The sequence below is a fragment of the Callorhinus ursinus genome, unplaced genomic scaffold, assembly GCF_003265705.2.
Source record: "Callorhinus ursinus isolate GAN/ISIS: 27379988/994484 unplaced genomic scaffold, GSC_fseal_2.0 scaffold13, whole genome shotgun sequence".
NCBI classification, from domain to species: domain Eukaryota; kingdom Metazoa; phylum Chordata; class Mammalia; order Carnivora; family Otariidae; genus Callorhinus; species Callorhinus ursinus.
The window spans coordinates 152,892-178,789 of NW_027397075.1; the positions used below are offsets into that span (position 1 = coordinate 152,892).

General features: G+C 41.8%; 1 protein-coding gene across 1 annotated transcript; it reads right to left on the minus strand.

The window, feature by feature from the left end:
* Positions 1-1,222: 1,222 nt before the first annotated feature.
* Positions 1,223-25,256, minus strand: LOC112811456 (acyl-coenzyme A synthetase ACSM5, mitochondrial-like). The gene is made up of 9 exons (XM_073900259.1): positions 25,248-25,256; positions 24,418-24,497; positions 14,720-14,843; positions 14,051-14,131; positions 13,806-13,907; positions 4,546-4,673; positions 4,354-4,453; positions 2,435-2,554; positions 1,223-2,017 (listed from the first exon to the last, which is right to left on the minus strand). The coding sequence occupies exons 1-9, from the start codon at positions 25,254-25,256 to the stop codon at positions 1,907-1,909; spliced, it is 855 nt and encodes a 284-aa protein (XP_073756360.1). The 3' UTR covers positions 1,223-1,906.
* Between the last annotated feature and the right edge of the window lie 642 nt (positions 25,257-25,898).

Sequence of the window (25,898 nt, forward strand, 5' to 3'; positions counted from 1 at the left end):
ATTGCTGGATCGTATGGTAGCTCTATTTTCAAGTGTTTCAGGAGCCTCCATACTGTTTTCCAGAGTGGCTGCACCAGCTTGCATTCCCACCAGCAGTGTAGGAGGGTTCCCCTTTCTCCGCATCCCCCCCCAACATCTGTCGTTTCCTGACTTGTTAATTTTAGCCTTTCTGACGGGTGTGAGGTGGTATCTCATGGAGGTTTTGATTTGGATTTCCCTGATGCCGAGCGATGGTGAGCACTTTTTCATGTGTCCGTTGGCCATTTGGATGTCTTCTTTGGAAAAATGTCTGTTCATGTCTTCTGCCCATTTCTTGATTGGATTATTTGTTCTTTGGGTGTTGAGTTTGATAAGTTCTTTATAGATTTTGGATACTAGCCCCTTATCTGATATGTCACTTGCAAGTATTTTCTCCCATTGTGTCGGTTGTCTTTTGGTTTTGTGGACTGTTTCTTTTGCTGTGCAAAAGCTTTTTATCTTGATGAAATCCCAGTAGTTCATTTTTGCCCTTGCTTCCCTTGCCTTTGGCGATGTTTCTAGGAAGAAGTTGCTGTGGCCGAGGTCGAAGAGGCTGCTGCCTGTGTTCTCCTTTAGGATTTTGATGGACTCCTGTCTCATGTTTAGGTCTTTCAACCATTTGGAGTCTATTTTTGTGTGTGGTGTAAGGAAATGGTCCAGTTTCATTCTTCTGCATGTGGCTGTCCAATTTTCCCAACACCATTTGTTGAAGAGACTGTCTTTTTTCCATTGGACATTCTTTCCTGCTTTGTCAAAGATGAGTTGACCATAGAGTTGAGGGTCCATTTCTGGGCTCTCTGTTCTGTTCCATTGATCTCTGTGTCTGTTTTTGTGCCAGACCATACTGTCTTGATGATGACAGCTTTGTAATAGAGCTGGAAGTCCGGAATTGTGATGCCACCGGCTTTGCTTTTCTTTTTCAATATTCCTCTGGCTATTCGGGGTCTCTTCTGGTTCCATACAAATTTTAGGATTATTTGTTCCATTTCTTTGAAAAAAGTGGATGGTAGTTTGATGGGGATTGCATTGAATGTGTAGATTGCTCTAGGTAGTATTGACATCTTCACAATGTTTGTTCTTCCAATCCATGAGCATGGAACGTTTTTCCATTTCTTTGTGTCTTCTTCAATTTCTTTCATGAGTATTTTATAGTTTTCTGAGTACAGATCCTTTGCCTCCTTGGTTAAATTTATTCCTAGGTATCTTATGGTTTTGGGTGCAATCGTAAATGGGATCAACTCCTTAATTTGTCTCTCTTCTGTCTTGTTGTTGGTGTATAGGAATGCCACTGATTTCTGTGCACTGATTTTATAGCCTGCTACTTGGCTGAATTCCTGTATGAATTCTAGCAGTTTTGGGGTGGAGTCTTTTGGGTTTTCCACATACAGTATCTTTTTTTAACAGTTTTAAACAATGTTCGAGTAAATATCCTTGAATCCTTTCTTTTGCAGTAATTACCAAAGATGGAATTTCTGAGCTAAAGAGTAGGACCAATTTTTCATGGCCCTGGATATATGGCTTTATCAAAAGGAGAATGGAATACATTGTCAAGAGAGGGATGGTAACAGTTCCGGCCCTGAATGACTGGCAATGAATGAGATCACAGGAGCCCTGACTTTATGGTGACCTGTCCTTCAGAGCATCAGCTGCTGAGGTTGCCTTCAGAGAGAGGAGGGGGAAGTCAAGGCATCAAACATATGCTAGACTGGCAGGGGCTGTGCACTCTGGGTTAGTGACATTCTTCCACTCTCTTCCAGGGTCCTCCCAACTATTTTGGAAATGCCCATTTGAAACTGAAAGCTTTTGATGTCCACAGGGTTTAAGGGATGATGCTCCAAACAAGGACTAACCAGTGATCCCACCAGTTCCTCTTAGAAGCTTCAGAGGCCTATGGGGCCTTTCGGGGGTTGCCTCTCATCTCCCCCCACTCTTGGCTTCTCAATGTATTCCTTTGGATCTTTCCAGAAACCGTCTTGGGCAATTTTGAAACAAAGGCCACCTAGTGACCATAAAACAAAAACAGTTTTAAATCATCATTTCCTAGAAAGACTTCTGACTTCATTACCCTCTGCCACTTTGTTGGAAAGCCTCCATGATTCATAGTTTTCTCTAAATGGCAATGACCAAAATGGCTAGTCTGGGGCACATGACCTTGCCCGCAGAGATTCAGCACCATCTCCCCCCACCCTCCCACCCCCCCAAATCCGGTGTCTGTCACTTCTTAGAGTAGGAACGAAATGTGGTTTGGGGAGGGCCCAGTGAGGAAACAGAGCGAAAAGGCTGAAGGAGAAGCTCGGTTATTTGTACCTTCATCACCACCCCCCCAAACCCCGTGCTTGGCCCTGAATGAGAGCCAACGTAGTGTGTGCTCAGGGGATTTTTCAGCTCATCAAGTCCTAGAGCCCCTGATGTTTACCTTCCTGGGGTACTTGTATGGAGCAGTCACCCTTTTCACATGCTCCTGGAGCTCCTGAGTTAGTTTCTTAGGATCTTGAGAGGAGTAAGCTGGAGAAAGGACAATAAATGCCTTCACCACCTGCCAGAAGGAAACAAAAACAAACCCTCCAAAACCAGAAAGAATCAGGCCCTTTATAACAACTTTTTTCCTCCTTTTGCCAGCTAAGCATGAAAGTCCTACCAGCTCCTCTGGCTCAGCCAGCAAAATGGACACCATTTTTCTTTCCCTGTTGCCTCCATTCCAGGACCAACTATTGGAAACACTGGCTTTTGTGGAATGATTCCAGGATCCTACCTATTCCCCAAACTGCTCCCCTCTCCTGAAATAACACCATGAGTAGCCAACGAGCTTCTTTTCTGATGCAAATACTTTGTGGAGAAAGGAGGTTCACAAACTCCTCAGGGTCCATTACTTCCAAGTCTTTCTGACTGGAAAATTAGATGGCAGAGGCTTGGATAGGCAGGATTGGGAATAATGCACACCACTTCCAAGGGGAGGTGTGTATTTCTGAGCCTGCATGTACAAGTGTTTGCAACCAGCAAACATTTTGCTGCACAGCTTCAGTGCCCTATGTCCTGAGGGACATTCTGTACCTTGGTTGTTTCTGCCTGAGCCTTTCTTTGCAGGCTGCTTCCCACCAAGGATGAGGAGTACAACAGAACATGGTTTCTGACAGAAGTGGAAGAATTCAAAGGCCAGTAGCTTGCTACCCACCCCAGCATATAGCTCTGTCAACAACATCCTGTTAGGTGGGGGTTCACTGTCTTTGCATACTTCCCAAAGGTGGGCATCTCACTACATTTCACTTTCAGATAGATCTGGTTATTAGGAAAGGCTCTCTCTGATTGTTAAAACTACCAAACATTTATTGAGTATTTTCTATGTGCCAGGCTCTGTTCTGAGTACTATATGTAAATTAACCGCACACAGCCATTTGTCACAACCCCAGCTAATTTGGGGTATACAAAGCTAGGTATACTTTTCCAGATGTGATTTCTCCAGAATATACATGGGGCTCCCACCTTCCTTGTTCTAAATCATTGGCCTCAAAGTTTAACTGGCAACAGAATCACCTGGATAGGGGCTTCTGGTAAAAATGAAGAAGGCTTGGGCTGCATCCTCAATCACTCTAATTCAGCAAGACTGACTTGAGGTCTAGAAATCTGTATTTTAAATAAGAATCCCAGATGATGCAGCTATGAGTAGTCTAGCGCCCTGACTTAAGAGACCCACTCCTCTGAACCTGATGCTTCTGAGAACACAGCCTGATGTTGTACTAACTTTCATAAGGTAACTACACTATACTGTAGGATTATGTTGGATTTACAGCCAGTGAAAAGCACACAGGCCTGCCTATGAGCTTCATTTCTCCCATTCTATCTATTCTTCTGGGACCCATGGGAAGGAATTTGCATTTCTCCTGAGAAAGGTCAGCTTATTAAATTTGTCCCATCCTTCTGATACATCAGGGTCACTTGGATATTTATTTTGTCATCCCTTAAGGTGGATATTCCTCCCAGGTTAGAACCATCAGCAGCCATGTCTGGTGTGCTTGCTATATCCTCATCTGCAAATGGGAAAGGACTCTTTATTGGCCAGGATGGATGACAGAGCCTGCACCCACTGCCAAGATCTCTTTCCAACAGTCCACCTCTTTTGGATCCAGTTCTGGGTCCAATTGACATGAGAGTGTTGGTATCTCCTCATCGTGTCCCTCTCAAAAGTATGTCTCTACAGACATGAGGGTAATGCTTAACCAAAAGGAATGTGTGCCTGATGGTGGCATTTCATACTTTGTAGTACCTCGGTGGAGCCTACTCTTCTGGGTACAAACAGGTATAGAACCAGGAGGCAATGTTCTTGGCTGGACTAGTTACCTCCCCTCTGATGGGGTCTGGGCTGCTGACCACAGCAGCCTCCAGAACAGCAGGGTGCTCGGCAAGGGCATTTTCCACTTCAACGGGCCCAATCCGGTAGCTGGAGGAGAAAAACAAACTCTTCCAAGTGACCACTTCCCACCTCCCCCCCACGAAGCTTCAAAGGGAGAAGGACAGAGCAGACAGCTTGACCTTGAGGAATTGATCACATCATCATTTCTTCCCATGAACCAAAAGTAGCCATCCTTGTCCTTGTGGGCTCGGTCCCCCGTGATGTAAAAGTCCCCTCGTTCTGATGCCTCTGTCTTCTCAGGATTGTTCTGGAAGACAAAGTAAGTCTGTGAAGGGCCATCTTGGCACAGCCACTCAAGCGAGCTACAGCCCTCAAAGGCCCATGCAGGAGGCTGGGGACCCCTAAAAGCAGTTCCAAGAGACCATGCCAGCCAGAATTTCCCACTGGACGAGGAGCTGTGAATTTGTGCATTTTTCTCTCTTTTAAAAATGGAAGGAGATGCCAGGAAATGATTAAGGACAGCCACTAGCTACCATCCCTTGGAAGGGTCCAAGGAAGCATAGCTGAATGCAGGAGGGTGGACACAGGGCCACTGGCTCTGTTTTTTTAGGATAAAAGAGCACACTGATACTCTTTGTGCTCAGGAATCACTGAAGGTAGAAAGTGAGCAGTTGTCCAAAAGATAAGAGGAGAGGAAAGAGGAAAAACTAATCAAACTCTGATTCTCAAAGCTTTCAAGAAGCTACTACTCAACAAGAAAAAAACAAATTACTGCTGTGTGCAACTATCCGGGTATGTCTCAAAACACACAATTATGCTGAATAAATGAAACCAGACAGGGAGTTAAGATGGCAGAGGATTAGGGGCACCCTAAGTTTGTCTCATCCCTCAAATACAGCTAGATAGCTATAAATCATTTGGAACACCTAAGAAATCAATCAGAGGTCTGAGAAAACAAAAACTGCAAGTCCACAAGTAGAAAAGGGGCCACCTTTTGGTAGGTAGGAGGTGCAGAGGCTTGAATTTGGGGAGATACAGCTGTGGATATGGCAGCAGGGAGGGAGCCCACCACAAAGTATTATAAGCAGTAGAGCACAAAACCAGAACTTTTAGTTAGAAGTCTGCTACTATGGGTATGTGCCTGGCTTAAAGGTGCTCAGGTGGCGAAGCAGGGCAGAATTCACATGTGACACTGTGGTCTCAGGATCCCCTGGGTCACAAGAACAGATGGCACCTAAATGCTGCACTGTTCCCAGACATAGTGTAGAAGCCGGCTGAGAACAGCCAGTCTAGGTGCAGGCTTTCTCCTCTGTTTTGCCATAAACTGCGAATCACTCCGAGGTCCCGTGACCTCTTTCCTGGGACAGGCCTGGCAAACAGCAGAAGCATGGGGGAGGAACAGTACAGTCTGACCTGCAGGAGTCCCTAAAATTTGGAGTTTTGAAATTCAGTTGCATGCCTGAGACAAAAAGCTCAGACACAGGCAGGGTGAATGCAGGGTTCTGATGGAAACCAGGGACACAAGAGTGATTGACTGCTCTTCTGTGAGGGCTCACTGAAGAGTTGGGGGCTTGAACTTTCAACTGTGGGACTGGAAGGGGGTGGGGGGGGCTGCCATATTAAACTTGCCCATCATCACTGAAAGCCTTCAGGGAGCAAAACAGCACCACCTAGTGGAGTCCGGAGCCGCTTACACCAAGCCCTGCCTCCCTGCAAACTGGAGACCCATTTCCACTAAGTAAGTCCACCTGAGAATCAGTGCAACAGGCCCCTCCCCCAAAAGACCAGCACAAACAACTCACTCACACAAAGTCTTCTGGTTATAGAGGGCTGCAAAGCTTCAGCTCTAGGGGAAAATAGTATCCAGCCTCCTTTGTACTTTTATTCTTTCTTTTTTTCATTTATTTTCTTCTTTTTTCAATTCTTTAAAAACTTTTTTTATTAATTTTTAAAATTTTTGTTTTATATATATCATATATATACTATTTTTTTGTTTACTTTCATTATATTATATTTTATTTTTTTCCTTTCTTATTTTGGGATCTAGATTCTTTCAACAAGCAGACCAAGACACACCCAGGATCTAGTTTTTTTTGTTTTATTGTTGTTGTTTTATTTTTCTTTTTTCTTTCTTCTTTTCTTTTCTGGACAAAATGAGGAGATGGAGAAATTCACCCCAAAAGAAAGAAGAGGAGGTAGAACTCATGGCCAGGGATTTAATCAATATGATATAAGTAAGATGTCTGAACTAGAATTTAAAACAACAATTAACAGGATACTAGCTGGGCTTGAAAAAAAGCATATAAGACACTAGAGAATCCCTTACTGCAGAGATAAAAGAACTAAAATCTAGTTAGACCAAAATTTAAAATGGTATAACTGAGATGCAATTCCAAATGGAGGGCATAAAAACAAAGATGGATGAAACAGAACAGTGAATCGGTGAATCAGAAGATAAAATTATGGAAAATAATGAAGTTGAAAAGAAGTTGAAAGAAAGGTGATGGACCATGAAGGTAGATTTAGGGAACTCAGCAACTTATTAGAAAACATAGTAATATTCAAGGAAACGTGGCTTTGAGTGACACACTGCACCAGATGGACTTAACAGATATATTCAGAACATTTCATCCTAAAGCAGCAGAATACACATTCTTTTCGAGTGCACATGGGACATTCGCCAGAATAGATCAATACTAGTCACAAATCAGCTCTCAACAAGTACAAAAAGACTGAGATCATACCATACCTATTTTCTGATCACAATGCTAAGAAACTAAGAAGTCAACCACAAGAAAAAATTTGGAAAGACCACAAATACATGGAGGTTAAAGAACATCCTACTAAAGAATGAATGGGTTAACCAGGAAATTAAGGAAGACATTAAAAAATAAATGGAAATGAATGAAAATGAAAACACAATAGTCCAAAACCTTTGGGATGCAGCAAAGGCAGTCCTTGAGGGAAGTATACTGCAATACACACTCACCTCAAGAAGCAAAAAAAGTCTCAAATACACAACCTAATCTTACACCTAAAGAAGCTAGAAAAAGAATAGCAAATAAAGTCTAATGCCAGCAGAAGAAGGGAAATAATAAAGATTAGAGCAGAAATAAATGATATAGAAACAAACAAAAAACCCCAGTGGAACGGATTAACAAAACTAAGAGCTGGTTCTTCAAATGAATTAATAAAATTGATAAGCCCCAGCCAGACTTAAAGAAAAGAGAAAGGACCCAAATAGAGAAAAATCACAAATAAAAGAGAAGAGATCATAACCAATACCACAGAAATACAAACCATTATAAGAGAATACTATGAAAAATTATATGCCAACAAACTGGGCAATCTGGAAGAAATGGACAAATTCTTAGAAACCTACAAACTACCAAAACTGAAACAGGAAGAAACAGAAAATTTGAACAGACCCATAACCAGCAAATAAATTGAATCAGTAATCAAAAATCTCCCAACAAACAAAAGTCCAAGGCCAGATAGTTTCCCAGGGGAATTCTACCAGACATTTGAAGAAGAGTTAATAACTATCCTCCTCAAACTGTTTTAAAAAAAAATAGAAATGGAAGGAAAACTTCTGAACTCATTCTCCAAAGCCAGCATTACCTTAACTCCAAAACCAAGACAAAGACCCCACGAAAAGAAGAATTACAGGCCAATATCCCTGATGAACATGGATGCAAAAAGTCTCAATAAAATACTAGCAAATCAAATTCAACAGTACATTAAAATAATTATTCACCACAATCAAGTGGGATTTATTGCTGGGCTGCAGGGATGGTTCAATATTTGCAAATCAATCAACATGACACACCACATTAATAAAAGAAAGAATAAGAACCATATGATCCTCAGTAGATGCACAAAAAGCATTTGATCAAATACAGAATCCTTTCCTGATAAAAACACTTAAAAAGTAGGGATAGATGGAACATACCTCAACATCATAAAGGCCATATACAGAAAATCCACAGCAAATATCCTCAATGGGGAAAAACTGACAACCTTTCCCACATGGTCAGGAATGAGACAAGGATGTCCACTCTCACCATTACTATTTAACATAGTACTGGACATCTTAGCCTCAGCAATCAGACAACAGATAGAAATGAAAGGTATCAAAACTGGCAAGGAAGAAGTGAAACTTTCTCTTGCAGATGATATAATACTCTATGTAGAAAACCTGAAAGACTCCACCAAAAAATTGCTAGAACTCATACATGAATTCCGCAAAGTTGCAAGATATAAAATCATTGTCCAGAAACCTGTTGCATTTCTATATATCAATAACGAAGCAGCAGAAAAATAAATCAAAGAATCGATCCCATTAGCAATTGTACCAAAAATAGTAAGATACCTAGGAATAAACCTAACTAAAGAGGAAAAAGATCTGTACTCTGAAAACTATAGAACACTTATGAAAGAAATTGAAGAGGACACAAAGAAATGGAAAAATATTCCATACTCATGGATTAGAAGAACATTGTTAAAATGTCTATACTACCCAAAACAAACTACACAGTTAATGTATCCCTATCAAAATACCACCAGCATTTTTCACAGACCTAGAACAAACAATACTAAAATGTGTATGGAACCACAAACACCCTAAATAGCCAAAGTAATCCTGAAAAAGAAAAACAAAACAAGGCATCACGATTCCAGATTTCTACCTATGTTAAAAAGCTGTAGTCATCAAGACAGTATGGTACGGGCACAAAAACAGACAAATAAATCAATGGAACAGGATAGAGAACCCAGAAATGGACCCAAAACTATATGGTCAACTAATCTTTGATAAAACAGGAAAGAATGTCCAATGGAGAAAAGACAGTCTCTTCAACAAATGGTGTTGGGAAAACTGGACAGCAATATGCAGAAGAGTGAAACTTTCTTACACCATACACAAAAATAAATTCAAAATGGATGAAAGACCTCAATGTGAGATAGGAAACCATCAAAATCCTAGAGGAAAACACAGGCAGAAACCTCTTTGACTCGGCCATAGCAGTTTCTTACTAGACACAATGCCAGAAAGGAAAATAAAAGGAAAAATGAACTATTGGGACTTCATCAAGATAAAAAGCTTCTGCACAACAAAGGAAACTATCAACAAAACTAAAAGGCAGCTTACGGAATGGGAGAAGATATTGGCAAATGACATATGTGATGAAGGGTTAGTATCCAAAATGTATAAAGAACTTACCAAACTCAACACCCAAAAAACAAACAATCCAGTTAAGAAATGGGCAGAAGACATGAATAGACACTTTTCCAAGGAAGACATCCAGATGGCTAACAGACACATGTAAAGATGCTCAACATCACTCGTCAGGGAAATACAAATCAAAACCACAATGAGATATCACACATTTGTCAGAATGGCTAAAAATAACAACAGAGGACACATCAGGTGTTGGCAAGGATGTGGAGAAAGGGGAACCCTCTTACACTGTTGGTGGGAATGCAAATTGGTATGGCCACTCTGGAGAATAGTATAGAGGTGCCTCAAAAAGTTAAAAACAGAACTACCCTATGATCCAGCAATTGTGCTACTAGGATTTACCCAAAGGATACAAAAATACAAATTCAAAGGGTTACATGCATCCCAATGTTTATAGTAACATTATCAACAATAGCCAAACTATGGAAAGAGCCCAAGTGTCCACTGACTGATGAATGGATAAAGAAGATGTGGTGTGTGTGTGTATCATATCTATGTATACATGTATATTTGGTATGTATATATGGTATGTATATATAATGGTATATTACTAAGCCATCAAAAAATGAAATCTTGCCATGTGAATGACATGGATGGAGCTAGAGTATATTATGCTAAGTGAAATAAGTCAGAGAAAGACAAATACCATAGATCTCACTCATATGTGGAATTTAAGACAGAAAAGAGATGAACATAAGGGAAGGGGGAAAAGAAAAAAAGGAGAGAGGGAAATGAACCATTAAGTGACTCTAAATGATAGGGAGTAAACTGAGGGTTGATGGAGGGAGGTGGATCGGGGATGGGCTAGATGGGCGATGGGTACTGAGGAGGGCACGTGTGATGAGCACTGGGTGTTGTATGTAAGTGATGAATCACTGAATTCTGCTCCAGAAACCAGTATTGCACTGTATGTTAACTAAGTAAAATTTAAGTTAAAAAAAAATTAATGAATTTAAAAAAAAAAGAAACCAGGGGGCACCTGGGTGGCTCAGTCAGTTAAGCATCTGACTTTGGCTTAGGTCAGGATTCCAGGGTCATGGGATCGAGCCCCATGTCAGGTCTTCTGCTTAGCGGGGAGCCTGCTTCTCCCTCTCCCTCTCCCTCTGCCTGCCACTCCCCCTGCTTGTGTTCTCTCTCTCTCTCTCTCTCAAATAAATAAATGAATCTTTAAAAAAAAGAAAAAAGAAAAAGAAACCAGGGGCGCCTGGGTGGCTTAGTTGGTTAAGTGTCTGCCTTTGGCTCAGGACATGATCCCCGGGTCCTGGAATCGAGCCCCATGCCGGCTCCCTACTCAGTAGGGAGCCTGCTTCTCCCTCTCCCTCTGCCTCTCCCCCTGCTTGTATGCTTTCTCTCTCTGTCAAATAAATAAATAAATATCTTAAAAAAAAAAGAAACCAGATATACAAATATGAATGCTTTATGATTCCATTTACATAAAGTTCTTTTTTACCAAAAAAGGCAAAAGTATTCTATTAGCAAGACCAAATAATTTATCAATTGCCAATGGCTTGGGGAGTGACTGCTGGGGGGCACAACAGAACTCTCTGGGGTGATAAGAATGTTCTATATCTTGATTGTGGTGGTGGTCACACAAGTGTATACATGGGTCAAAAGTCATTGACCTATATACATGTAACATAGGTACACTTACTGTATGTAAATTATGCCTCAATTTTAAAACTGCATTCAGAGAAAAAAGCAAAAAGCTAAGCTGTCAATACCTTAAAATAAATCTCACACAAAATCTGAAAGAAGTATAAAAAGAAAACTTAAAACTCTACAAAACAGGGCGCCTGGGTGGCTCAGTCGGTTAAGCATCTGCCTTTGGCTCAGGTCATGATCCCAGGGTCCTAGGATCGAGCCCCACATAGGGCTCCCTGCTCTGCTGGGAGCCTGCTTCTCCCTCTCCCTCTGCCTGCCACTCTGTCTACTTGTGCTCTCTCTTTCTCTGTCAAATAAATAAAATCTTTAAAAAAAAAACAACTCTACAAAACAGTAAAGAAGATATAAATGGAAGGATACAAAGACTTAATATCATAGATATGTTAATTCTCCCAAATTGATCTACAGACTTAGTGACACTCATCAACCATTTTCCATGGAATTTGACAATTTGATTCTAAAATGTACATGAGACAGTAGAGAGCCGAGAGTAGGTAAAATATTTCTAAAGAAGTTGAGGAAGAAGGAGAGGCTTGCTCTAGTAGATATTAAGAGTTATGAGAATGTTTCCCTGGATGAGGCTCTATGGTATCAGTACAGGGATAAAACAAATGACGAACTAAATAGAAGAAACTGCCAAAACCTAGCTATATATGAATATATCAAACTTTTATTTCTGACCAAGTTGACAAGACAGATCACTTTTTTCTCACTGAGATTTTTTTATCTTTTTATTTTTATTAGTTTTTAGTTTTTATTTAAATTCAAGTTAACATACAGTATAATATTAGTTTCAGGAATAGAATTTAGTGATTCATCACTTATCTACAACACCCAGTGCTTATCACAAGTGCCCTCCTTAATACCCATCTCCATTCCCCATCCACCTCCCCTCCATCAACCCCGTTTGTTCTCTATAGTTAAGAGTCTGTTTTATGGTTTGCCTCTTTTTTCCCCCCTATGTTCGTCTGTTTTGTTTCTTAAATTCCACATAGGAGTGAAATCATATGGTATTTGTTTTTCTCTGACTGACTTACTTTGCTTAGCATAATACTGAGATTTAATGGTTTTTTTTATTTCCTTAGTTAAAAATGACCCAAGAAGAAAACTAACAGCTGGTGCTGAAAGGAAACAGTTGAAAAAAGTAAAGATTCCTGTCCAGCAAATAACTCTACAAATTACTTGACTCTCTCAATGGAATGATCACAGACCCAGGAAGGTCCTGTATGTGAGCCCTGTAAGGACCAGGGTCTTGTCTTTCTGTCATTGCTATAGACTTAGTGGCATGAAGTAGCCACTCAATAAATAATGAATTATTCAGAAAAGTCAAGGATTTGCTATTGCTTACAAAAATGATTAGACGGAAATACGCTAAAATTTTAAAATTATCTCTGCGTGCTGTATTACTGTGTTGTTGTTTGGGGTTTTTTTGGGGGGGTTGTTTGTTTGTTTGTTTATTCTGGTAGGTAAGTTTCTGTGACTTTAAATGAAATACCATGAAAGAGTATCTCTCTTGTAGTCACAAAAAAGCCACTAAAATACATACCCACCATTCTAAAAACAAATGGACTTATCTTTATTTCTTCCTTCTAGTGTTGTAGCTGATGGATGGCATCATATACATGCCAGATGGTATTCCTTACAAAGCCATGGTTCTCAACCTTGGCTGCACTTTTGAATCACCAGGGGAACTGATCCACATCATCAGAAAGTTTAATCTCATCAAGTGGGGCTTGAGTAGCAGTCATGTTTTGAAGTTTCCACAGTTTTCTAATGTGCCACCAAAGTTGAAAACCATGTCGGTAGAGCTTTATAGAGAAGGGTCTAACAAAAAGAAAGCGCATCATAAACACCCACCAAAGCAGGCACAAGGGAGAGGTCATTCCTGGATTATCATAGAAACTTAGACTAGAATCCTAGGACACAAGCCCTGCCAGCAGACCCCCTCTGAGCCACACAAGACTTAAGACAAAAAGAATCCTGAAACTAGGCTCTGACACAAATTGTAGTTTGACTTTTGTGAAGTCCCTTCTCTTCTCTGAGCTGCAATTTCTCATCATTAGGGGCACCTGGGTGGCTGAGGTGGTTATATGGCTGCCTTCATCTCGAGTCATGATCTCGGGATCCTGAGATCCAGCCCCACATTGGGCTCCTTGCTCGGTGGGGAGTCTGCTTCTCCCTCTGCCTGCCACTCCCCCCTGCTTGTGCTCTCTCATGCTCGCTCTCCCTCTCTCAAATAAATAAATAAAATCTTTACAAAAAAATTCTCATCATTAAAATGATGGGGTGTCCCGTGTTATAAATTTGCACTCTCAGACATACCCATGCTTAAATCCACATCCTGGACATATTAGTTGCCTGACATTGGGTAAGTCAATCTTTCTCATTTCCTTATCAATAATAGCACCTTATCAATAATAGTGCCAACCTACCTCATACAGTTATTATGAGGGTTAAACAAGTAAGTGTTTATAAATCTTAGAACCAACACTGGACACACAGAAATCACTGTGCAAATGGCCATTCCCTGCCACTTACCAAATAGCAACTGAAGAAACAGAAGGGCCGGGTGGGCCTAATTCGAACAGCAATATTCCCCTCTTCTCCTGGAGACAGGATGTTGCCCTCATCATCCACGATCTGGCAGAGAGACCACAGGGCCGTATCTGGATACGGCACAGCCAGACCACCCCACCTGCTGAGCCTGCTGATGCTAACCAGCACATGCATTTTGCTCTCCCCTTTGAGCCAAGCCTCAACAACAGTTGAGGGAGGCTGCCTACCTGCACATCGTAAGGTGGCGATGCTTTCCCCATGGATCCAGACTTGATTTTCATGCCTTTTGAATTGGCACAGATTAAAACCTGGAGAGAAAACAGGTCCAGAAAGGTGGAGACGTATCCCTGTAGCTTCTTCCCTTCCTGGTGTCCGCCTTTTCTCTCACTCTGCCTTCTACCTCTCCTTCCCTCTCCCCTCTCTGACCTGGTCTTCATTTCTCTCCCTTCCTTCTCTTCTTTCCATAGTCAACAAACATTTATTGAATGCCCTACTGGACACTGACACATAAAGAACCAAATGTGTCGCTAAGCCAAAAGACTCAGTTGACCTCCAACTCTCTGCTGCCCGGATGGCTGTGGGGAATACTGGGTAAGATCCTGGGCTCTGACCAGAGACAGATGGAGGCTGTCCTGGTGGAGACAAATGGTACCTGCAGTCATGAGAGTAGGTTTGCTGGCTATGGTGTCATTGTGAAATCACTTTATGTTTAAACGAAAAGGGAAGAAAAGCTGATGGGATTTTGTTATCAGCTTCTCCCAGGGGGCAGGGCAGTCCCTGATGGGTGTCACAGCCGGGAAGGCAGGAGGCTCTGCGGGCTGGTCATCTCCACCAAGTGGCTGAGGGTGCAGGTGGAGGTGACCGGCAGCAGGGACGCGGGCCTCAGTAGCACTCACTGTTTCAGACTGGCCATAGCCTTCATGCAGCTCCAGGCCCACCTGGCTCTTCCACTTCTCTCTCACGTCAGGATTCAGTGCCTCTCCTCCAGTCAAACAGTGCCTCAGGCTCTGAAACTGGTACCTTTCTCAGTTGGAAAACAAGACCACCTGTGTTAGGATCCCTCCACCCCGATGGGACCCAAAAATGCTGCTCAGGTCTAGACATCTAGAGGGTAAAGTCCAGGCTTTATAATCTGTTCCAAGTGCTCCATCCTCTGGCTTTGCAGGCATATTCCTCATGGGGGATAATTTTTTAAAAAATCAATCAAATCTGATTTTGGAATAAAATCGGAACCTCATAATAAGTAGGTTTTGGCATAACATAGTGAACTCCAGGTGAACTGGCCAAAATAACTTAGTTGAAAACAAACTGATAATAAATTGGTTAGGACAACCACCTGGTTAAAAAAGATAAACCAATTACATCAGGCACCTGGGTGACTCAGTTAAGTGTCTGTCTTCGGGTCGGATCATGATCTCAAGATCATGGGATTGAGCCCTGCATTGCACCTGGCTCCCCGCTCAGGGGGAACGTGCTTATCCCTCTCTCTCTGCCCCTCCCCTCCCGGCTTGTGTTCTCTCTCTCTCAAATAAATAAATAAAATCTTTTTAAGAAGAAAAGATAAACTGATTACAAATTTAAAAGGTAGAGGCAGAGCAAGATGGTGGAGTAGCAGACCTGGATTTCGTCTGGTCTCAGGAATTCAGCTGAATAGGGATCAAACCATTCTGAACACCTACGAACTCAACAGGAGATCGAAGAAGAGAGTAGCAACAACTCTCTGAACAGAAAAGCGACCACTTTCTGGAAGGTAGGACGGGCGGAGAAGTGAATCTGAGGCGATATTCGGGGGGATAGATGGCGGGGGAGGGGGCCTCCATTGGCCACTTCTAGCAAGAGCTAGAGCCGGAGAACAAAATCGGAACTTTTAGAAGTTGGCTCCACTGAGGGACGTCGCTCTAGTGGCTAAGCGGGGGGTGGAACCCTCACAGGACAGTGTGGACTCAGGACCCTCGGGGTCACAGAAAGACCGGGGGTGCCTGAGTGTGGCAGAGCTCCCAGGTATCGGAGCGGGGAAACCGGCTACAGAGACGGAGACGAGACACGGGCTCTCAGCTCGGGGTTGCCATAGACTGTGATCCGCGGCCCACTCGGGCCACTGCTCGGACCCAACAAAGGGCAGATCCAGGGAGACTCCCCTTCCTCCCCAGGGAGGAGCGGCGCAGGAGCGCACCGCAGGGATCTGCTGGGTTTGGAGACTCCACACGGGGTCGGGTGCCAGAGATAGAAACGATCGGTCACAGGCCGGGTGAGCATGGAGTGCGGCCGGAGACCAGGGAGACGGGAGTGACTGACTGGCTTTTCTCTGGGGGCGCACTGAGGAGCGGAGCCCCGAGTTCTTGTCTCCTCTGGGGCGGAGATTGGGAGGCCGCCATTTTCACTGTCATCCTCCAAAGCCCTACGGAAAGCTTGCAGGGAACAAAAGCTGCTGAGAGGAAACCCGAGCAGCTTGCTTAGCCGGGACCGACAAGGGCGGGGCAATTCCGCCTCCGGCAAAGACATCTGGGAACCACGGAAACAGGCCCCCCCCCAGAAGATCAGCACGAACAGCCAGCAAGCCGAGACCAAGTTTACCGATCAAGGAGAACGGGAGAACGCCAGCGCTAGGGGAATACTGCACATAGAATTCATGGCTTTTTTTACCATGATTCATTAGTTTTTCAAAGTTAATTTTTTTAACTTTTTTTTAAATTTCTCTTTTCCCCTTTTTCAACCATCTTATCAATCCCTTTTTTAAAAAAAACATTTTTTATTTTTCATTTTTAGAGTCATATTTTCTCCCTTCATAGTAGTTACCCTTATTTTTGGCATATATATATAAGTTGTTCTCTCTTTAAAATTTTGAGATACAATTTCTTCTAACAGATCAAAATATACCCTAAATCGCTAGTGTATGGCTTTGTTCTAGCCTCCTGCCTGATCACATTCTCTCCCCTTTTTTTTTAAATCATCTTTTTTCAAACAACTTCCTATCGTATCAATTCCTTTTATAAAATCTTTTATAATTTTCATCTTTACAGTCATCTTCCATCCCTTCATTGTATCAACCCTTATTTTGTACATATATAAGTCTTTACTCCTTTAAAATTTTAGGAGGCACTTTTTTCTAACAGACCAAAATACGCCCAAAATCTAGTTTGTGGCACTGATCTATGCACTAGCCTGATCATACTTGATCATATTCGGGTTTTTTTGTATTGTTCTGTTTTTGTTTTTAATCTTTCTCTTCTTGGTTTTTTTTTCTCTTTCTTCCTTTTCTCTTTCTTTTTTCTTTCTTTCCCTTTCTTTTCCCCTGGTTTCAGGTCTTTTCTGATTTGTATAGAGTATATTTGCTGGGGACGTTGTTAACCTGTTAGCATTTTGTTCTCTCATTCATCTATTCTCTGGACAAAATGACAAGATGAAAAAAATCACCTCAGCAAAAAGAACAAGAGATAGTACCGTCAGCCAGGGACCTACTCAATACGGACATTAGTACGATCTCGGACCTAGAGTTCAGAATCATGACTTTAAAGATACTAGCTGGGCCAATTGCACTACTGGGTATTTACCCCAAAGATACAAATGTAGGGACCCGAAGGGGTACGTGCACCCCAATGTTTATAGCAGCAATGTCCACAATAGCCAAACTGTGGAAAGAGCCAAGATGTCCATCGACAGATGAATGGATAAAGAAGAGGTGGTATATATACACAATGGAATATTATGCAGCCATCCAAAGGAATGAAATCTTGCCATTTGCAACGACGTGGATGGAACTGGAGGGTGTTATGCTTAGTGAACTAAGTCAATCAGAGAAAGACATGTATCATATGACCTCACTGATATGAGGAATTCTTAATCTCAGGAACAAACTGAGGGTTGCTGGAGTGGTCGGGAGTAGGAGGGATGGGGTGGCTGGGTGATAGACACTGGGGAGGGTATGTGCTACGGTGAGTGCTATGAATTGTGTAAGACTGTTGAATCACAGATCTGTACTTCTGAAACAAATAACGCAATATATTTTAAGAAAAAAGAAAAAGAAGAAGATAGCAGGAGAGGAAGAATGAAGGGGAGTAAGTCAGAGGGGGAGATGAACCAGGAGAGATGATGGACTCTGAAAAACAAACTGAGGGTTCTAGAGGGGAGGAGGGTAGGGGGATGGGTTAGCCTGGTGATGGGTATTAAAGAGGGCACATTCTGCATGGAGCACTGGGTGTTATGAACAAACAATGAATCATGGAACACTACACCAAAACAAATGATGTAATATATGGTGATTAACATAACAATAAAAAATTAAAAAGAAAGATACTAGCTGGGCTTGAAAAAAGCGTGGAAGTTGTTAGTGAAACCCTTTCTGGAGAAATAAAAGAACTAAAATCTCACCAAGTCGAAATCAAAAAGGCTATTAATGAGGTGCAATAAAAAATGGGGGCACTAACTGCTAGGATAAATGAGGCAGAAGAGAGAATCAGCGATATAAAAGACCAAATGATGGAAAATAAAGAGGCTGAGAAAAAGAGACAGAAAGAACGACAGGATCACGAGGGCAGAATCTGAGAGATAAGCGATACAATAAGATGAAACAACATTAGAATAATTGGGATTCCGGAAGAAGAAGAAAGAGAGAGAGGGGCAGAAGGTATATTGGAGCAAATAATAGCAGAGAATTTCCCTAAGGTGAGGAAGGAAACAGGCATCAAAATCCAGGAGGCACAGAGAACCCCTCTCAAAATCAATAAAAATAGGTCAACGCCCCGACATCTAATAGTAAAACTTACGAGTCTCAGAGACAAAGAGAAAATCCTGAAAGCAGCTCAGGAGAAGGGATATGTAACCTACAATGGTAGAAATATTAGATTGGCAACAGACCTATCCACAGAGACCTGGCAGTCCAGAAAGGACTGGCATGATATCTTCAGAGCACTAAACGAGAAAAATATGCAGCCAAGAATACTATATCCAGCTAGGCTGTCATTGAAAATTGAAGGAGAGATAAAAAGCTTCCAGGACAAAAAAAACTAAAGGAATTTGCAAACACAAAACCAGCCCTCCAAGAAATATTGAAAGGGGTCTTCTAAGCAAAGAGAGAACCTAAAAGCAGCACAGATCAGAAAGGAACAGAGACAATATAGAGTAACAGTCACCTTACAGGCAATACAATGGCACTAAATTCATACCTTTCAATAGTTACCCTGAATGTAAATGGGCTCAATGCCCCAATCAAAAGACACAGGCTATCAGATTGGATTAAAAAACAAGACCCATCCATATGCTGTCTGCAAGAGACTCATTTTAGACCCAAAGACACTCCCAGATTGAAAGTGAGGGGGTGGAAAACCATTTACCATGCTAATGGACACCAAAGGAAGCTGGGGTGGCAATCCTTATATCAGACAAATTAGATTTTAAACCAAAGACTGTAATAAGAGATGAGGAAGGACACTATATCCTACTTAAAGGGTCTATCCAACAAGAAGATCTAACAATTGTAAATATCTATGCCCCGAGCATGGGAGCAGCCAATTATATAAGGCAATTAATAACAAAAGCGAAGAAACACATTGACAGCAATACAATAATAGTGGGGGACTTTAACACCCCCCTGACTGAAACGGACAGATCATTTAAGCAAAAGATCAACAAGGAAATAAAGACTTTAAATGACACACTGGACCAAATGGACTTCACAGAAATATTCAGAACACTCCATCCCAAAGCAACAGAATACACATTCTTCTCTAGTGCCCATGGAACATTCTCCAGAATTGATCCCATCCTAGGTCACAAATCAGGTCTCAACTGATACCAAAACATTGGGATTATTCCCTGCATATTTTCAGACCACAATGCTTTGAAACTAGAACTCAATCACAAGAGGAAAGTCGGAAAGAACTCAAATAAGTGGAGGCTAAAGAGCATCCTACTAAAGAATGAATGGGTCAACCAGGAAATTAAAGAAGAATTAAAAAAATTCATGGAAACCAATGAAAATGAAAACACAACTGTTCAAAATCTTTGGGATACAGCAAAGGCAGTCCTGAGAGGAAAGTATATAGCAATACAAGCCTTTCTCAAGAAACAAGAAAGGTCTCAAATACACAACCTAACCCTACACCTAAGGGAGCTGGAGAAAGAACAGCAAATAAATCCTAAACCCAGCAGGAGAAGAGAAATCATAAAGATCAGAGCAGAAATCAATGAAATAGAAACCAAAAGAACAGTAGAACAGATCAATGAAACTAGGAGCTGGTTCTTTGAAAGAATTAACAAGACTGATAAACCCCTGGCCAGACTTATCAAAAAGAAGAGAAATGACCCAAATCAACAAAATCATGAATGAAAGAGGGGAGATCACAACCAACACCAAAGAAAGACAAACAATTATAAGGACATATTATGAGCAACTCTATGCCAGCAAATTAGATAACCTGGAAGAAATGGGTGCATTCCTAGAGATGTATCAACTTCCAAAACTGAACCAGGAAGAAATAGAAAACCTGAACAGACCTATAACCACTAAGGAAATTGAAGCAGTCATCAAAAATCTCCCAAAAAACAAAAGCCCAGAGCCAGATGGCTTCCCAGGGGAATTCTATCAGACATTTAAAGAATTAATACCTATTCTCCTGAAACTGTTCCAAAAAATAGAAATGGAAGGAAAACTTCCAAACTCATTTTATGAGGCCACCATTACCTTAATCCCAAAACCAAAGACCCCATCAAAAAGGAGAACTACAGACCAATATCCTTGATGAACATGGATGCAAAAATTCTCACCAAAATACTAGCCAATAGGGTCCAACAGTACATTAAAAGGATTATTCACCATGACCAAGTGGGATTTATCCCTGGGCTGCAAGGTTGGTTCAACATCCGCAAATCAATCAACGTGATACAATACATTAACAAAAGAAAGAACAAGAATCATATGATCCTCTCAACAGATGCAGAAAAAGCATTTGACAAAGTACAGCATCCTTTCTTGATCAAAACTCTTCAGAGTATAGGGATAGAGGGTACATACCTCAATATCATAAAAGCCATCTATGAAAAACCTACAGCGAATATCATTCTCAATGGGGAAAAGCTGAGAGCTTTTCCCCTAAGGTCAGGAACGCGGCAGGGATGTCCACTCTCACCACTGCTATTCAACATAGTATTAGAAGTCCTAGCCACAGCAATCAGACAACAAAAAGAAATCAAAGGCATCCAAATCGGGAAAGAGGAAGTCAAACTCTCACTCTTTGCAGATGATATGATACTGTATGTGGAAAACCCAAAAGACTCCACCCCAAAACTGCTAGAACTCATACAGGAATTCAGTAAAGTAGCAGGATATAAAATCAATGCACAGAAATCAGTGGCATTCCTATACACCAACAACAAGACAGAAGAGAGACAAATCAAGGAATCGATCCCATTTACAATTGCACCCAAAACCCTAAGATACCTAGGAATAAATTTAACCAAAGAGGCAAAGGATCTGTACTCAGAAAACTATAAAATACTCAGGAAAGAAATTGAAGAAGACACAAAGAAATGGAAAAACGTTCCATGCTCATGGATTAAAGAACAAACATTGTGAAGATGTCAATGCTACCTAGAGCAATCTACACATTCAATGCAATCTCCATCAAAATACCATCCACTTTTTTCAAAGAAATGGAACAAATAATCCTAAAATTTGTATGGAACCAGAAGAGACCCCAAATAGCCAGAGGAATATTGAACAAGAAAAGCAAAGCTGGCGGCATCACAATTCCGGACTGCCAGCTCTATTACAAAGCTGTCATCATCAAGACAGTATGGTACTGGCACAAAAACAGACACATAGATCAATGGAACAGAATCGAGAGCCCAGAAATGGACCCTCAACTCTATGGTCAACTTATTTTTGACAAAGCAGGAAAGAATGTCCAATGGCAAAAAGACAGTCTCTTCAACAAATGGTGTTGGGAAAATTGGACAGCCACATGCAGAAGAATGAAACTGGACCATTTCCTTACACCACACACAAAAATAGACCCCAAATGGTTGAAAGACCTAAACGTGAGACAGGAGTCCATCAAAATCCTAAAGGAGAACACAGGTAGCAAACTCTTTGACCTCAGCCGCAGCAACTTCTTCATAGAAATATCGCCAAAAGCAAGGGAAGCAAGGGCATAAATGAACTATTGGGATTTCATCAAGATAAAAAGCTTTTGCACAGCAAAAGAAACAGTCCACAAAACCAAAAGACAACAGACAGAATGGGAGAAAATATTTTCAAATGGCATATCAGATAAAGGGCTAATATCCAAAATCTATAAAGAACTTATCAAACTCAACACCCAAAGAACAAATAATCCAATCAAGAAATGGGCAGAAGACATGAACAGACATTTTTCCAAAGAAGACATCCAAATGGCCAACAGACACATGAAAAAGTGCTCACCATCGCTCGGCATCAGGGAAATCCAAATCAAAACCTCCATGAGATACCACCTCACACCAGTCAGAATAGCTAAAATTAACAAGTCAGGAAATGACAGATGCTGGCGGGGATGTGGAGAAAGGGGAACCCTCCTACACTGTTGGTGGGAATGCAAGCTGGTGCAACCACTCTGGAAAACAGAATGGAGGTTCCTCAAACAGTTGAAAATAGAGCTACCTTACGATCCAGCAATTGCACTACTGGGTATTTACCCCAAAGATACAAATGTAGGGATCCGAAGGGGTACATGCACCCCAATGTTTATAGCAGCAATGTCCACAATAGCCAAACTGTGGAAAGAGCCAAGATGTCGATCGACAGATGAATGGATAAAGAAGAGGTGGTATATATACACAATGGAATATTATGCAGCCATCAAAAGGAATGAGATCTTGCCATTTGCAATGACGTGGATGGAACTGGAGGGTGTTATGCTGAGTGAAATAAGTCAATCAGAGAAAGACATGTATCATATGACCTCACTGATATGAGAAATTCTTAATCTCAGGAAACAAACTGAGTGTTGCTGATTGGTGGGGGGTGGGAGGGATGGGGTGGCTGGGTGATAGACATTGGGAGGGTATGTGCTATGGTGAGTGCTGTGAATTGTGCAAGACTCTTGAATCACAGATCTGTACTTCTGAAACAAATAATGCAAGATATATTAAGAAAAAAGTAAAAGAAGAAGATAGCAGGAGGGGAAGAATGAAGGGGAGTAAGTCGGAGGGGGAGACGAACCATGAGAGACGATGGACTCTGAAAAACAAACTGAGGGTTCTAGAGGGGAGGGGGGTGGGGGGATGGGTTAGCCTGGTTATGGGTATTGAGGAGGGCACGTTCTGCATGGAGCACTGGGTGTTATGAACAAACAATGAATCATGGAACACTGCACCAAAAACTAATGATGTAATATATGGTGATTAACATAACAATAAAAAAATTTAAAAAAAAGAACTAATGATGTAATATATGGTGATTAACATAACAATAAAAAATTTAAAAAAATTCAAAAGGTAGAAAGTAGCCCCCTAGGAATCTGACAATTCTGACAAATGAGCCAAAAATTCCTACATATGTTGTAAAACTACCCCTCCAGTCAACAAATTATCCAAAATGTAAAAAATTAGTGGTTGCAAATACATTTCAACCACTTTTTTTCCTTTGGATAAACTTGGTTTGACTATTAATTAGTATTACCTAGTACCTTTCAACCAAACTGTTCTTCAACAAGTTATTCAGAGTCTGCTTGCAGTTAAAATCTTGATCTTGAGGTATACATGACAGATCAATGAATCGGATAAATTCTTACATTAGAGAAGAATTCACCAGGGGAATCATGTAAGAACTCCCCCTTAGGTGCTTCATGGACAGATACATGGGATGAGGGGAGAGAATAGAAGAGACAGACATAGATCAGAGTCAGTAAGTAACTGAAGGGTCATAGGTCTCTGTCCATACACCTCAGCAACGAGACTTGTCCTGCTAGCAGATGTTCCTTTGGATTCACCCAGGATGGGAGCCACATATACACAGTGTCTTGTTGCCTTCTGTGGGATATCCAATGGCATTCACTCAGAGAGTGGCTAAATGGAGTTAGTCTGGGGCTGAGGGATGGAACTTCTACTACGGCAGGGTTGCTGGTCCCCCAAACCCAAGGCCCCGGCCACAAATCCCACTCCACGGGTAGCTAACAATTATCCAACAATTTCTCCAACTTCCCAGAAGTAGCAGACATACTGCTGAGAGATGCCCTTGTGGAGAGACAGCCCACCTCAAGTGCTAAAATTTCAGACTATCTTAAATCTATCCAGTTCCATCTGGATGCAAATTCCTGGGCAGGAGGTGGTGGTGCAGAAGTTCATTTTGGGGGGGCATCTGCAAAGGATATAGATGTGTATGCTTGAGAGTGTGTGTGTGTGAGATAGAGGAACACAGATATATATAATATTCTACATATATATTCTGTATAGAGAGAAAGAATCACAGATGTGTGTGTGTGTATATATATAAAGAGAGAGAGGGAGAGGGAGAGATGAGACAGAGTTGGTCAGGAGGATGGGTGTGCATGTGTACATATACTGCTGTATACCCACAGACTTAGGTCCCCAAAGCACCAAACAGATGGGCTGGCTGTACCTGGTGAGATCCTCCTGTACCAGCAGCTGGAAGATGGTGGGGACACAGCAGAGGGTGGTGATGGGGAATCTGGAGAGAGTCTAAATAAAAACAAAGGGTAGAAGATCTTCTTAGAGGTACTGGGGTGGGACTTCGTGAAGATGGAGCAGGTGAACTGGATCTTCATACTCTCACTACCAGAGGAGAGAAGGTGAAAACTGTGTGTGTGGCATCCAATCCAAGATGGCCCTGAGTGATGTCACTTCCTAATATTTGCACTCTTGTGGGGTCCCTTCCCACATTGAACCAAGTTGGTCTGTGTGACCAATAGCATACCACAGAAGTGACAGATGCCGCTTTTGAGATTATACAAGGACTACCTATCTTGAGTTACTTGCTCTAGGGAAAACAGGCCACCATGTTGTGAGTATACTTGAGTGTATACAGTAAGAAACTGAAACCTTTGGCCAACAGCCAGTGAGAAACTTAAGACTTCTAAAAACCATATGAGTGGGTTTTTAAATAGATTCTCTATTCCCAGTCAAACCTTAAGATAATTGCAGTCCTGGCAGACATCTTTCTTTTATATTATGGTAAAATACACACCACATAAAATTTACCATTTTAACCATTACATAAAATGTACACTCTAATGGCAATAAATACATTTACATTGTTGTGCAACCATCACCACTATCCATCTCCAGAACTTTAAAAAATCTTCCCAAATGGAAACTCTGTACCCATTACATGATACCTCCCCGTTTCTTCTTTCCCCCAGTTCCTGACCATTCTACTTTCTGTCTCTATGATTTTAACTACTCTAGATACATCATATAAGTGAACCATACTGTATCCATCCTTTTGTGGCTGGCTTATTAGCTCACTCAACATAATGTCATCAAGATTCATCCATGATATAGCATGTGTCATTCCTTCTTTTTAAAGGCTTAATAAGGAGGAGGGAAAAGATGACAGAGGAGTAGGGGACCCTATTCCAACCAGTCCCCGGAATTGAGCTGGATATCTACTAGACCACTCTGAACACCCATGAAATCAGCCTGAGATGTAAAATGATAGATCTGGATCTCTACAAACAGAATATTGCAGGCATTTGGTTTCAAGGTATGAAGGAGGGAACTGTGATTCCACAGGCACATAGAGGATAAAAGGAAGGGGGAGGGAGCCCAGCCATCGGGATCCTACACCACCAGTGAGCCATAGCCTCCCAAGCTGGGGACTGGGCACAGACTCGCAGACCGGAAGCGGTGGGGAAAGGACTTTAGGGCAGCCTCCCGGATGGAAACCCGAAGCGGCAGGGCCGGGCACACGAACTGGGGTGGCTGGCAGTTTTAGAAGCACAAAGGGCAGAGACGTGCCCAGACTTGGAGGTGAGGACTGGGAACGCTGCTGAGGGGCGCACAACCCAGGACTGCAGTTTATAGCAGCAGAGACAGAAACGGAGAAGGTGTGGCCTGGAGAGCTAAGAACAGGCTGTGAAG